The sequence below is a fragment of the Anser cygnoides genome, chromosome 15 (genome assembly GCF_040182565.1).
Source record: "Anser cygnoides isolate HZ-2024a breed goose chromosome 15, Taihu_goose_T2T_genome, whole genome shotgun sequence".
Lineage (NCBI taxonomy): Eukaryota > Metazoa > Chordata > Aves > Anseriformes > Anatidae > Anser > Anser cygnoides.
In genome coordinates, this window is record NC_089887.1 from 87,002 (window position 1) to 101,968 (window position 14,967).

General features: G+C 35.7%; 1 protein-coding gene across 23 annotated transcripts in view; it reads right to left on the bottom strand.

Annotated features, from left to right (window-relative positions):
* The window catches only part of UNKL (unk like zinc finger), a 62,582-nt gene that overhangs the window by 38,370 nt on the left and 9,245 nt on the right, over positions 1 to 14,967 (bottom strand). For 14 of the 23 annotated variants that reach the window (XM_066977651.1, XM_066977647.1, XM_066977650.1 and 11 more), the window contains 6 exons: positions 13,534 to 13,710; positions 10,332 to 10,489; positions 8,225 to 8,360; positions 7,360 to 7,477; positions 6,087 to 6,171; positions 3,144 to 3,298 (listed from right to left, as the gene is read on the bottom strand). In XM_066977651.1, coding sequence (XP_066833752.1) covers positions 3,144 to 3,298; positions 6,087 to 6,171; positions 7,360 to 7,477; positions 8,225 to 8,360; positions 10,332 to 10,489; positions 13,534 to 13,710 — 829 coding nt within the window. Of the gene's footprint in view, positions 1 to 3,143; positions 3,299 to 6,086; positions 6,172 to 6,848; positions 6,996 to 7,359; positions 7,478 to 8,224; positions 8,361 to 10,331; positions 10,490 to 13,533; positions 13,711 to 14,967 lie in introns of those variants that run through there. The other 9 variants (XM_066977653.1, XM_066977649.1, XM_066977652.1 and 6 more) reach the window with 5 other exon arrangements.

Genomic DNA, 14,967 nt, shown 5'->3' on the forward strand with positions numbered 1-14,967 from the left:
TGACTCAAAGGTAGGTGGACTCCACAGAGAAATCATGATAGGTTACACTGCCACTCACCTGACAAGGAATAATTTCTCAAATATTTAGTCATCTCTTACGGCCTGATACAGGATACCTTTAAGACCACTGCTCCTGTATCTCACATGTCTGGCTTTTTTTTGCACAAATAAGATAAAAAGAACATTCAAGAAATGTCAAGAAATGTATCACTAGAAACAGTCATTCAACTTAGTGCAATATCGATGCCAAGACGATGAATGAACGTGCATTTTGTATCAGAAGGGACTTTTTGTTCACAATTAACATGAGGGCAAATGTTGTATCAGAAGGGATTTTTTGTTCACAAGTAACAGGAAAGCAAATGTCAGTACTAACATCAAAATAAGTGTAATATCAGCATGAGAAGGAAAAATAGTGCAAGAGAGAGGAAGGGAAACTATAAATACTTAGATGAACATGTAAGAATGTAATGAAAGTATAAGTTTACAGAAGTTATTTAAAACAGGGCCTCCTCACTAACAACCTGGATTGTACAGCATTTTTAATGGGCTCATTCTTCTAATAATTTCTATAGAAAGGGAAATAGTATTAAACTCTCAAACTGTGGACCTAGGCAACAGGTAGTTAAACAACTTGCTCAGAGTCAAGGAGGTTTTTTATGACTGAGCAGAGAACTGAGTTAGGTCTCTCAAGCCCAAGGTCTGTGCTCTAAGTACTACACCACCCTTCTCCTCTAGAAGTAAAGAAAATAGCAGGTTACTTCACCGGCGTAATACAGCAGTACATGTGAGAGAAGTTTTGGAATATGAATAGAGACATTTAGTTCTGAAGATTCAAAAGAAGTGAGAAAGTCTGATTATGGTGTGAAAAAAAAAAAAACAAACACTAAAATCACTAAAATTAAGTTCACTTGGGAGCAGCATCTGATGGTGATGAGAATGAAGCTGAAGGAGACAGAAAGACAAAGCTTATTGGAACAGAGAGAAAAGCACAAACCAAGAATGTAAACATGGTGCCAGGGTAGAGAAAAATGCGGGGAGGTAGGAAAGCATACAGTGACTACTGTAATACTAATAGAAAGCAGGTTACAGCAGATGCAGACGGTGAAAGTAAGCAAGCAACAAAACTCAAGGATTAAACATATAAAGACGTAAGACCAAATTCGTAATAAGAAATCAGGAACTGAATATCCAGAAAAAATATAATGGAAGTGTAGGTAAGTAATCGAGTGAAAGAAATGGCATGACATTTTGCCAGAGAACAGAAAAAGATGGCCACTTGCAATAAAACTTCAAGAAGAAAGTACTGGAAAGACAGCAGGGTCAACTTCTGCACTTTCACACTTGAACAGTAATGCAAGCACTCTTACCGGAAACAGAATGGAAAATGTACACAATGTTAATCTGAATCCCAATGACTATAACAGAAAAATGCATGTATATGGAGGAAGATTTCTCATGGCTGGAAGGCACATTAGGATAGTTAGCGTTTTCAGCTGTAACGAAATCATTCATGACAGGCTAAGAAGTTTCTGGGAGAACAGATGTATTTATGAGTCTCTCCTGAAAGTTTCAGAACCTTAGCAACAACAGTTAGCTTCCCAAATAAACAGGTGGACGCTCTCTCAGAACCTTATAGCCAGTGGGCTTCTGCACTGGAGTCCTGAGATAAAACGCTGGCATACTGGTATCTTTATTCTTGATCTACAGGACACCATAATGAAGCTACACGAAAAAGTCAGGAGTTTTAACAACTGCTCTATTTACTTACAGTTCCTTTTAAACATTATTTAAACTATGTCCTTTCATGTAGTTTCTAACCAAGCAGGATAGACCAACACTTCTGGAAACCTAGAAATGAAATTCTGGTAATAAATGTATTTACTTATTAAAAATATGTTAGGAAAAAAAATCAAATCAAGAAAGAAAACAAAGATGTTGCTATCTTTATATATTATTGTCCTTGTTTTGACTGGGATAAAGTTAATTTTCTTCATAGGATCTGGTATGGTGCTGTGTTTTGGATTTAGGATGAAATAATGCTGATAACACACCGATATTTCAGTTGCTGCAGAGCAATGCTTACACTGAGCCAAGAACTTTTCAGCTTCTCATGCCCTGCCAGCGAGAAGGCTAGGGGTGCACATGAAACTGGAAGGGGACACAGCCAGGACAGCGACCCAAACTAACCAAAGGGATATTCATATCCATAGAGCATCAGCTGAACAATAAAAGCCAGGGGGAGTTGGCCAGGGTGGGAGAGGATGCCATTGCTTAGGGACTGGCTGAGCATCAGTCAGCTGGTAGTGAGCAATTGCATTTTGCATTACTTGTGGTTTTGTTTATCTTTCTTTCTTGTTAAACTGCCTTCATCTCAACCCATGAGTTCTTGCATTTTTACCTTTTTTAAATTATCTCCCCCATCCCGCTGTGGGGGAGCAAGTGATCATGTGGTACTTAGCCGCCTGCTGGGTTAAATAACAACAAGTATTTTGCAGCAAACCGAACAAAAAGATCTATTCCAACTGATACTAAAAGGAAGATCATGAAAGTTCCGCAAGATACCTTTCTAGTTCTTCTCCCCCAACCTTTACTGATAAAATTTGCTAACATAGACTGCATTTACTACCCTTGTAATCAAACACCTCTCTACTACCCAACACACTGCTTGTACTGCATCACTGCAAGAAGCTTTAGGTAAAGTATGATTGGGTAGGACATCACTTAATTCGTAACATTAATGAATTAGGACAGAGAAGAGGGCCGTTATCACTCAAGATCTTCCATGAATGAAACCTCTCCTATAGAAAAAATAGACACGTGCATTAAGCTGTCTTGTAGTTGTATATTTGATTAACAACAACACTCCTCACTGTAGCATTCAAAATATGGCATTTTAAGACAAAAAACAAGAACAGAAAACACACATAATACATAATTAAACCTGGTGCCCTGGGCAGACATTCCATTTAGGTTTCCAAAACCAGTTAAATATTACTGCCTGACATTTACTGTAGCTGTGATTTTTTCTCTTTTGATGAAGTAGAAAGAAATAAAAACAGACGTTTAAGAAATAAAATAAACAATTATATATTGGTACAGTGATTATTAGTAGTAGTTTTTCCAGAATTATTTACACTTACATTTCCAGACTGCCCACTGTTATTTGTAATGCTGTTTGTGGAGTTAAGACTGCTGCTCCATTCATTTGCAATTCCTATGCTGTCTGTTGAAAACAGGTGAGCGCCTGGCTTTGATTGACAACCAGTTTGCAGTATGACTACATTCATGGTGTCCTCTGTTGAAGGAATCCCCAACAAATTACACAGAGGTTTGATACTTAACTGTGTGAATTTCACAATTACATACCTAGTACCAAACAAAACACCTATCACATGGAAACATCTATCACACACACACACAAAAAACGTCTCTTTTTCTTTAAATATAAGCATGAAGACAAGGTAAGAATAATATAATTCATCATTACATATTTGTGGCTACAAACAAAGGTGAACTACTGTAGTGATACTTTTCTTGCTTCATCAAAAACTGATGGTAGATCAAAACTCAAATGTTTTACCATATTATAGATTTTGCTTTGTTCTCCAGAATGTCTATCACTCCTGAGTTTAAAAACATATATATATATTTTTTTTAACTCCTGACTGGAATGTAACAGTGGCACCATAATCACTGAGTTGGTTGTGCCTTTTTTTTTCTCCTCTCTCCAGTCCAGAAACATTTCACTTAATAATAAATAAATAAATAAATAAAGAGAAGCTGGTACTTACAGTGCTTAACTTAAAAATGAATAATAATCTTTGAGAAAGTTCACTGTTAACTCAGATGTAAATTGTAACCAATAACTTATTAATTTTGATACCAGAAAATTCAGCTCAAGGTAACCGAACAATTACTTCCCAATTTCCCAAAGACTACTCTGTTAACCTTTTAAACATCTCAGATACTTGATTCTTTAAAATTAAAAATATATAGAGGAGATTTAGACTTCTAGATTTACATACAAATGATGAGTTAATGAAAAATTACTTTACTTTAGTCAGCAATTACAGTTAATGGCATTCCTCACCTCATAATTAATGCACAGCACACAATATATCAAAATAAGGAAGTCAGAACTGAAAACAGAGTCTCTTAATAAACTCTAAAGATACTGTAAGATTTTTTTCATCTCTAGCCACTATTGCATTTTCGAAGGAGTAACAATGAACTACATTTAAAAATCAAACGCTAACATTTCTCTCCCAGACAGTAAGTAACTCTGCTAGTGTACAGAAGTGCAAGCCATTGTCAGAAACAGGATGAGAGTGTGAAATATGGAAATACTTCTCTACATGGTAGATAACAAAGCTGAGGACAGTTTCTAATGATGAGGTGCTTTTTTTTCTTATCATTTTATTTATCGTTACTCCATCAGCCTCTTAGTATATGGTCCAGTGCTTTATCAAATATCTTCACTATTTTATGAAGTATAAAAATCAGGCAGTGACATCCACATGAAAAATGAAAAAGAGCTTGTATTAAGTACCACTATGTATGCGAGTCCAGTCCAGCCACATCCAAAAAAAAAAAAAAAAAGGAAAAAGAAACTGCAGGGATTGCAAAGATGTCACTAGATCACTGCTGTTCCTCTTACGAAATGAGTATGAAAAGAACGGTTGGGAAGACAGAAACAGATGCACTCACTTTTCGTGATTTATTCTCACTTTCGCTAAGTATCATTTCATGGCATAACTGCTTGCCCAGAGCAAGTCCAGTCAGCTATCTCATGTCCAGCCGACCCTCACACTGTCATAGAAAAAACACTATTTGATTCCCACTCTCTTTTAAATCTTCACGAATTTTCTTTTCGTAACACAACCACATGCTCCTCTAGTACTCTATAAATGAGTTTAAGTAGACGTAACACCCTAAGAACGTAGTATAAGAGTGCCTTCCAAAAGTTTCAAGAGAAAAATAATCTCTCCTTTCTCTTTTCAAAGAATATAGGAGTAACGCCACATTTAGTTTTTGCTATGCTACTTATTGACAGTAAGTCAAAGAAACACATTAAATTTGGAAGGTGTGCTTCTACAACTATTCTAATTCCTTCGAAGAGTAAACATCATAGTTTCTGGCCTGATCCATGGAAGTTACAAACTCTACAGTGTAAACCTCCCCCAAGTTTAACTGTATTTTCACAGAGATGGATTGCTGTTGTGGGAGTTGCACCTGAAAAAACAGCAGCAGTCTCATGTGGTGGCCTGTATCATGGAGATCACTGAAGCTCCTGAAAATCTGTCTTGGAGGAACAGTAAAATTCATTGTGGTCTTCAGAAAGGAGGGAAGGGGAGGAAGAAAAAAAAAAAACCACGTTTCTGCTGATTCTGAGGAACTCTTTGTGGGAAGACAAAGAATGCTACTGTAGGGAACACATGCTTCCCCAGTTTATTTCAACACAGAATGACAAAAGATGCTGAGATACATGTATGAATGCTGGAAAATATTCCTTTACCTGTTCCACATAGGTAAACAAGTAATGCAATAAATGGTTGTACAGAACATCACATTTGCCTTGAACAGGTAAACTGCCACTACTCATCATTACAGAATCATAAGCTAAATACTACTGAATCACAGAAATCTGGGGCTTTCCGGAATTGGTAGAGCGCCTAATGCCTCTTTTCATCTCTTGAAGCAGAAGGTAAAATGTAAGCTGGGACCGGACCTTTATTTGTTTTGAAGCTTATCATAGGTTTCAATAGGACAACGCATGTATTTAACAAAACTCAAACGTGTGTATACATTTGACAAATCAAGCTTTAAGTGTTAACAGGACAAGCTGCATTTGTAAAGAAAAGCACTTCCTGTTTTACTGCTGCTGCAAATTTGATGCAAATGCAGCAAGCTCCCGTGACAACAGAGTGTATTGGAAAACACGGAATGAATTTCTAAAAACATGTGACACCAATTGCTATTTATACATTAAAATTAACGACTGAAAGTCATTTCTGTTACAGATACTTAGAAATGACTGTGCACTTTTATGAACACTGATACAAAATAACAGTTCTCTTACTTACCTTCAACATGTGCAAATGCACAAAATGGACCACGTGGGCAGTAACCCGTCTGACGCATGTCATTGCACTTTGTAGATTTATATATCTAAACAAAACAGAAGCATAGTTAACTTACACATATTTGCTATGTAGTGACAAAAAAGTCAAAGTTTTAAAATATTTAAATTAAGAGTTCTTAATATTTAATAGCAATATGCAATACACTGTTTTCTCAGGAAACTCAGTTCTTGTGTGTTTTTTTAAAAACTAAAATAGAAGAGCAGAATTGTAAGAAAAGTAAACAGGAGATGAGATTCTTAACCTTTTTCTGTAGTAATAATAAATATGAACAACGGCGTTTTAGCAAGGCATTGTTCAAACTGCTTTGGTTTTCCATGTGGTATGGAAACAAGTCAAACACCAACAACAAATTTTTCAAAGTCATTTACATCACTTTAAGAAATTTTGCAGGAGAAATGATGAATATACTAGAACAGCTTACAAAACTGAAAAAATCCACAATATGCTTTTTCCAACATACTGCTTTCATTTGGAAATCTCTCATATTCAAATCGTCCTAATATTCAAATGTCTTTAACCTAATGGGCACATGAGAACTAAAAAAAAGTAATACTGACTGTTCAGGAAGTAGTCATTATGTAAGCTGCAAGTAAGATCCAGGTTCCGTTTCTTGCTGTACCAGGATCTCACTAGGCTGGGAGAAAGCTGACATACTAGAACAATGTTAGCAATAGAACAATATTAAGAACTTATATACGGTACATAGATTCTTTTGTGAATTCATTCCAGGAATCTGCAAGTCTGTGGCAAATAGCAGTGGAATCTTTTTGTTTTCCCAAGCCTTGGTATCATCGGGGTCTTTGGCTTTCAACATCAGTAGAGTGATTCATGGCTCAGTAAATAATGGTTCTCAGTTCAGAATTCCCCTTCAGCATATGCAGTGTAAAAAAAAATATTCTTTTCCTTGAACTCCTGCCTTAGAACAAACATGGAAAATGAAACTATGTGTTTGAAACTAAAATAAAAATAGTTCTGTAAGCTCTTTATTTTAGAGCTATTTTAAGCATCTTTAATAAATCTCTCATAAATAATTTTGAATTGACGCTGAAAAAATCAGTTGTTATATTCATTACTAGCTCTTGCATAACAACCCAAAGATCATCCAACAAACTAGAGTAAGATGCTAAATCACAAAATTAGTACTGATACTTATTACTACACAAATAATTTATTTTTCCTTGAACGCTAAAATAAGTAGAAACATAGTTGTTACCTCAGGATGAAACTGCTGCTCTGTACGAGAATGACAATATTGACAGCTATCTCCACTTTCACACCTTGAAGGTTCACCCCATTCATCTGCATGTTTTACACTGGGGCAAGGAGTGGACCTAGAAAAAATGAAGTCCAGAGCATGTTTTTATCTACATCCTAGCAGAAGTCTCAAAAAATTTTCCATTAAAACTCAGAATCTTAGCTTATGGGACCTAGAAAGTTGTGAATTCTGAGAGACACTGGCTTTTTGTAAATTCTTTGACAGAAGGATAAGCTAGTAGGATTCCGTTTTTCTTCTGTCTGGTGAAATTTATGGACAGTCCTGAGACTGTCAAGAAAAACCCACCAATTCTAAATCTTCCACCACACACCAATTCTAAATCTTCCACCACAGCACGAAAGAATACCAAATCAATAAAGAAACCGGTGTTTTAGAATGATAGGCTCATTCCAAAAGTTAGTGAGGCAATGCATTAAATTTTGGTCCTAAGAATACTGCTCAGAAACAGAAAAATTTAGGAACAAAAAAAGAAGAATACCAGAAATTATAACTCTTTTTTTCATATCAAAGAAGGTATTGCCTAGTGATTCTCAATTTTTGCTAAGAATTATAGATATTGTTTTCATTCTTCACAGGAAAGAAGGAAAATTTCAGTACTGTTTCATGGTTTTATTCTTCAGAACTGCCTGATCATTCTGAACAGATGCTTTTTTCAAAAAAAAAAAGTTTTAGCAAGTCTATTGGGAAAGACATGTTTTTATTCCACTAGGAATATCCAATTGCATAGTACAAGAAACCAAACAGATCAGTCCATTAACAATTACCTTGACTGACCAAAATTCTGTTCTTAATATTTATGTACCTGTATTTGAATTTTCTGGGATTTCGTCTTCTGTCTCGACTATTGTGATAGTGTGGACATGCATAACCCTGGCGGCAGAGTCTGGGTGGCTTGGTGCACTGTTCTGTCTTGTAGCCAGCTAATACAAAATTTGTGTCTGTAAACAGGTCAACAATTAAGAGAAATAAACAACACATTTTGCATTCAGAGTGTCTTCAGTGAGTGAGCTTAAATATCGTACTTTTTTTTTGTAATAAAAAAAAAAGAATCACAGATTCACGCATTCTTATAAGACTATATACAATCTGCATTTTTGAAATACAGTCCAATATGCCAACATCCAAAGTAATCTTCATCACTTTTACATTCAACAGCAACTGTTCAACAAAGTACATAGATAAAGCACTACTAACCTATCGGCAGACAAACTATCCAGAAATTCTCATTATACGCATTCAACATTTTAAAAATGAATACCTGAAACTGCACTGCAAATTTTAGTAAGACAAACACTAAAACCATTTCAAATTTTATATCTGCATTTTTCTTAAGTTTAGTGTTGATAGTCCTTATTTCACCAAAACTACTTTCATGTTAAGGCATATTAAGACTACCCAGTAAAACCTTCCTGAACAAAATCTAGAGTCTCTTCTCTACCTTTGCTTCTGTCTCTACATCTTTGATTCAAGTAAGGAGGAATTAGGAGATGACAAACAAGGTTCTGTCTAAAACCAGAAAATGTTAGAAAAACAATGTAGCAAGACCATAAATTAGGAGGTAAACTTCAGCTATTGGCCAGCATGGATTTGTGAAGAGTAAATCATGTCAAACCAATCTAACTCCTTCCTAAGGTAGGAAAATGGATGTACATATAAAGAAGCAATCAATGTCATGCATCTTGACTTCAGCAAACCTTCTGAGACGTTCTCAAAAATGAACTGCAGAATACTACAAGATTCCTGCAGGATTTGTGGAAAACTAGACAAAGCATTCTCAAAGAGTCATTAATGACATACTTTTAAGCACCAAAGATTACTAAACAGAGTATCACACAGAGTCTACTCTTTGTTCCGTCCTTTTAAATTGTTTCATTTAAAACTTAAGAATACAAAGCTGAAGTCACCAGCTGCATGATTATTTTCAATCTCTAGTGATTATGTGCCATCTCACCATAATCAGGATTGAAAGAAGCCGTACAACATTATATACCATAGGCCTATCACAATGCAAAGAATGCAATAAGAATTCTTATTGTTGGGTCAATTTTGCCTTCTTTTTACTTTACTTTACTACACAAAAATACTCCAGTATTTTTTGATCTAGAGCTGACAACTATGGTCTATACTTTATTAGTACTTAAATGACTGGAACTCACCTTCTAGTAGATTCAAAATGTATAGCAGGGACAAGTATCATGCAATTATCTCCCTCAGTTTCCTTAGAGACAACACCTTCCTTTGACCTCTTACTGTGTTACTGTCCCCATATGAATTTTTGAAAGTAACTGTACCATGCAATCTTTTCTAAAGTAACATTTGAGCAAGAGCTCTGCTAATATCCTTTTAATGCTAACATCTTTGGCAGCGTAATATGCAAGTCTAAACCAAGATACATGAGAACCAAATTTGAAAGCCTTAGGAAAACCAAGACAATTGAAATTAAGTAACATAATGTAATGCTTTCAAGACATTTTCATAATTTAATATCCTCCTCCAATTTTCTGTTTAACATTCTACTTCATTCCTGTTAGTCAAGCTCAGCAAAGAATAAAGGTCCATTAACTAGTCTGTTAGCAATTTAAAAATGAAGACTCTAATCATTATTACTACTTAGCACAAGACAGAGCTTCTACTGACTTTAAGAACATTTATTCAATTGACACAGATTAGCAACTCTTGTATTAAGTAAACTGAAGGAGACCTATTAGACATCCTCAAAACATTTCCAATATACAATCTGAATATAAATGGGACAGACTGTACAAATTGTTCACAAATACACATATTACTTATTAAACCAATCTTTTACTCTATTATAAAAAAGACTTGAACTTCTCTCAGGGTTAACTGAGTATCAACAAATTGTATCAAACATCAATAAACGAAGAAAGGAGACAGGGTAACATTACCCTGCCATCTTGGATCTTCAGTAAGGATCTTCTCAATCATTGCTTGACTTGCTAAAATCCCTGGTTGCAGATCTGGAATACCTTCACCGCATCCTAGCTGCCCATTCTGGAAAGATTCCTGCACCTGAAGTTCTCTGGAATGGGGAAAGAAAATAACACTGCTAAACTGTATAGCTACAGTAACCCTATCTGTCTTACAAAAAAAAAAAAAAAAAAAAAACTGTCCTATTCTATCAAAATTATGTCATTTAATCTAGGTCTTAACAAGCCTAAATTGGAAAAAAATTAAATTGACTATTTCACACCATTTCTTGCACTAAAGCAAGTAAATAGACATAAGGAATAACCTCATAAACTAATCAAAGACGACACATGACAGAGTGCTGGCTTTACGTACACAACCAATGTTTGTACCAGCAATGTCCATCTGTACCTCTGCATGTCGGTGTGCTGACATTTTGTATATGCTATTAATTTCTGATATTCCACTGCCACATATGAGTTTGGGACTACAATGGTAGAACGAAAAAAGTTATAGAAAGAGAAGTAAGGGCGATCAGAAATGCAGAAAAACACTTACATGAGGGAGAATTAAATACCTTAAGACTTTTCACCTTGGAAAAGTGAAGATTGAAGGGAGATGCAAAATATATTTACAGAAAACTAGATCATATAAAAGAAGCCAAAGCATTTTGGTTCATTGTACCGTTCTGCAATAAAAGTACGTCAAGACATTCGGGAGACATAGTAGCAAATGACAATCATTATGAGGAAATGGAATACTTCTTCTGCAAGCATTTACAGCTGCTTTTCAGGTAAGCAGCCACAAGCTCGGCGAAAGATCAGAAATGACCACTACTAATCTAAAACTTACTGTATTAGTGGTATAAAATCACTACCAAAAACCCAAGACAACGTCATTACACCCTTTTAACAAAATAAGCTGTACAGAGGTTCGACAATGGCAAACCAATACAATGGATTATTTTATTAAAAAAAAAAAAAGATACTATAGCAAAATTATATTAGGCAGACTTTGAAACAATGAAGAAACAAGGTGAGGAACCAAATACCAGAGGTGGAACTATAATACTCTGTCTTCATGAGAATCAAAAGTCTCTACTTTCAATTGGCACTGCTCTCTCAAAAGACATACTCAAGGAGCTTATCTCCTATTCCAAAATACTACTACTAAAACAAGGATCTCTGAAGAGGAATTTGAAAGGTACGGAGGTTTATAATGTAAGTAGTTATAGCATTTACATAGCATTTCAAGAACTTCCCAGACCCCAAGTGTCCTCCAAGAAGAAAAATCTCAAAAAGGAAAAGAAAATGCGGCAAACCCCAAAGCCTAGTCTAGAACCTTTCAAACTGTCAAAATATGTCTTTCACAGATTCAAGGAGCATGTGGGCAATGAGACGGAAAAGAGGTACTGTTTCTAAAGAATGTTTTTTCTTTAATGTGAATGTGCTGAAAAACATGTCTCTTAAGGGAAACAACGTCAATGTCTGCATCACTGATTCACTGTGATTTCTTTGCTCTTTACTTATAACGAAGAAACCCTAGTATCACTGGCCATCTTAGAGCAAAAAGATCACCAAACAAGAATGCCTGATTGTTTGGACTTCCTTATGAATGCTGGATGCCTGAAATCAGGAGAAGCAATGGCATATGACTGTTTTTCACAAACACCAACGTCTGAGGCAGCCTACTTTTAGGTTCAAGCCGTTAAAATGTAGAACCCTACCATGAGTGTCTTCAGCTCCTCCTGATGCTTCGTATGCAGCCAGTCGCCAACAAACCAACACATTAAAAGACATTTAGAAAACAGAGCTTGGCTTCAGTATTGGCATACATTGGTTCCTCATTCTAATACATTACAGAATCATAGAATTATAGAATGTCCTGAGTTGGAAGGGACCCACAAGGATCACTGAGTCCAATTCCCAGCTCCACACAGGACCACCCAAAAATCAAACCATATGTCTCAGAGCATAGTCCAAACACTTCTTGAACTCCAACAGGCTCGGTGCCGTGACTTCCCTGAGGATCCTGTCCAGTGCCCGACCATCCTCTCAGAAAAAAAATTTTTCCTGATATCCAGCCTGAACATAATGTTCCCTTGGGTCCTGTTGCTGTCACCAGAGAGAAGAGATCAGCACTTGCCCCTCCACTGCCCCTCATGAAGAAGCTGTAGACTGCCATGAGGTCTCCTCTTCTCTAGGATGAACAAATCAAGTGACCTCAGCCACTCCTCAGAAGTCCTCTAATTAGAAAAGATTACAACAATACTAATTGTTCTGCATTCAGACTGACATAGTATCATACTGCATATGCTAAATGAGGGAAGTTTAAAAAAAAAAAAAGGAAGAAAAAAATGGACAGATGTGGACAGATGTCTTGCAGCAGAAACATCAGCTATCTGATGGAGGAGAGTCTTCTGTAAAGAAAAGCTCTATATAAGTAATGTGTAATACACACAGTAATACACATACAGTATGTGACCAGGCAATGCAGCAGTGAATTCTGTGGCAAAGTATGAATTTATTCAAAATATGATCCCCCAACATATGGTTGGGAATAATGGATAACGAAGGAGAGAATGTAGTATAGCAGCCATACCAGCTCAAATCAAAGGTTCTCCTAAGCCTGGAACTCTGTCTCCAGCAGTGGCCAACAGCAAATGCCAAAGAAAGAGTGTCAGAATAGGGCAAACATATATTGATGCTTCCCCAGAATGCTCTCCCACTGTCCAGAAAGTGATACTTGTCACCCTCCAAGGCTTCAAAGCTCTCTAGGAGTTGCTATTCTTTCCTATCAAGTGTATACAGACCGTTTAAAAATGTGGAACACACATTCAGAAACTGAAAGATGACATAAAACACTATAAATTTGTAAATGTAAAAACCATGTGCAAATTTACAAGGCAAAACACAGAATATCTTGTCTTTCATCAGTCATAAGAATTACATAGATGTCTCTTGAAAATGCAAGATACAAAACATTACTGTTTGTATTCCCCAGTGTACTTAGATCTATCATCAGTGTGCTATCTTGGTGCACAGTAAAATACGTTCTTATGTTTATAGTTACAAAAGAAAGTATATTTTTCATGCAAAGCATACGACATTTTCTGGTGTGTGGTGATAACACACATGGTATTTCCTGCTAACTAGTCTGCAAAATTTGAAACAAGACTACCTTATATCATATACTGGAGGTCTAATGTCATGTGGCCCATGAGCAAAGGCACAGTGAATTCCATTCTTCACACAGTGACCCCGGGCATCTGTTTCATGAATGCATGTTCCAGTCTTGTAATATCTGAGATGATACTTCCTCTCTGTATCTCCTGTTGTTCGATGCAGGTAAGGGCAACTATACAGTAGAAAGAGGACAGTTAAAGCATTGCTTTGAGTTTCGTTTTTAAATGGTTAAATCTGAATTATACTCTCTCTCTTATTAACTTATAACAAACAACTTTGCAGGATTCTTCAAATAGAAATTGTCCCAAATAAATTATCGTTACAGATCAACTTGAAAATTAAAAATGTTAATCTATTTCTTAGTCTCATCTAGAGTTGTAAGAATTTATAGCAGGATGGTTCACAAAGATATCCTTAATAAACATAGTAAGCACCCATGTGCTTACTATAACAGGCAACAACATCTGAACTAAGAAATGACATCCTCCATATTGATACAAGCTTAAGTCATTTCTTCACTAAGAGGTCCAAAAAAAGTGTTTGTTGTTTTTTAATGCTATCGTCATCTAAGATCAAGGGGTACTTGAAGCATCGTGATTTTTTTTCTGCCTGATCTTTATAAGTGTGAAACTTCTTGAACAACCTGAGAGCAAATCTAAAACAACTCTTCTATTAAAAGGAAGAGAAAATTCTTGCATCAGCAAAACATCTTTGTAGACACACTAACCATTTTTCACACACAACTATGTGAGGTACTGTCTGTACTCTAAAATCGCTAACATTATGTGTGGATTATAATTCTAACTACCAATTATAAACAAATGAAATAACTAAATAAACATACAGACGTGTCTGTTCTCGCCCAGTTTATTTCAGTGTAATTAATTTTGGTCACCTCTGGGTTTGAAAAAATACTTATCTCCAAAAATTACTTTCCCACATCCCAAAGGAAAAGAAACTGCATCAAAAGACTCGGGAGAGTGGTACAGAACATCAGATGAAAAAATCCCATAGAAATGTGTTCTTGTAGATGGAGGAAGAATGGTGAAGTACTAAGTAGAACTTAAGATTCATAAGAACTGATGCTGGCCTAAGCTTTATCTACCGTATTTTAAAAAGATTACTTAGAAAGTAAACAAATTATTTGAAAAAATTTACAAGTTTGGTATTTATATATTAAAACCAAAATGATATACTTTTCCTGCTGTGCTAAAACACCCGCAGCTTGCACTGGCTTCCAAGAATCGATAATCTTTATGATTTCTAAGAATCAAGTTTCTTCCCTCTATGAATGTAAAAATATTATTAAACAAGATAAATGGACTGCAGCTAGTGATTTGTACCTATATCTCTTTAAATCCCAACAGAACAAATTAGTGGGAAGACTTGGTATACCAAATTCAGTGTTGCATCTCATTTTTTTCAATCT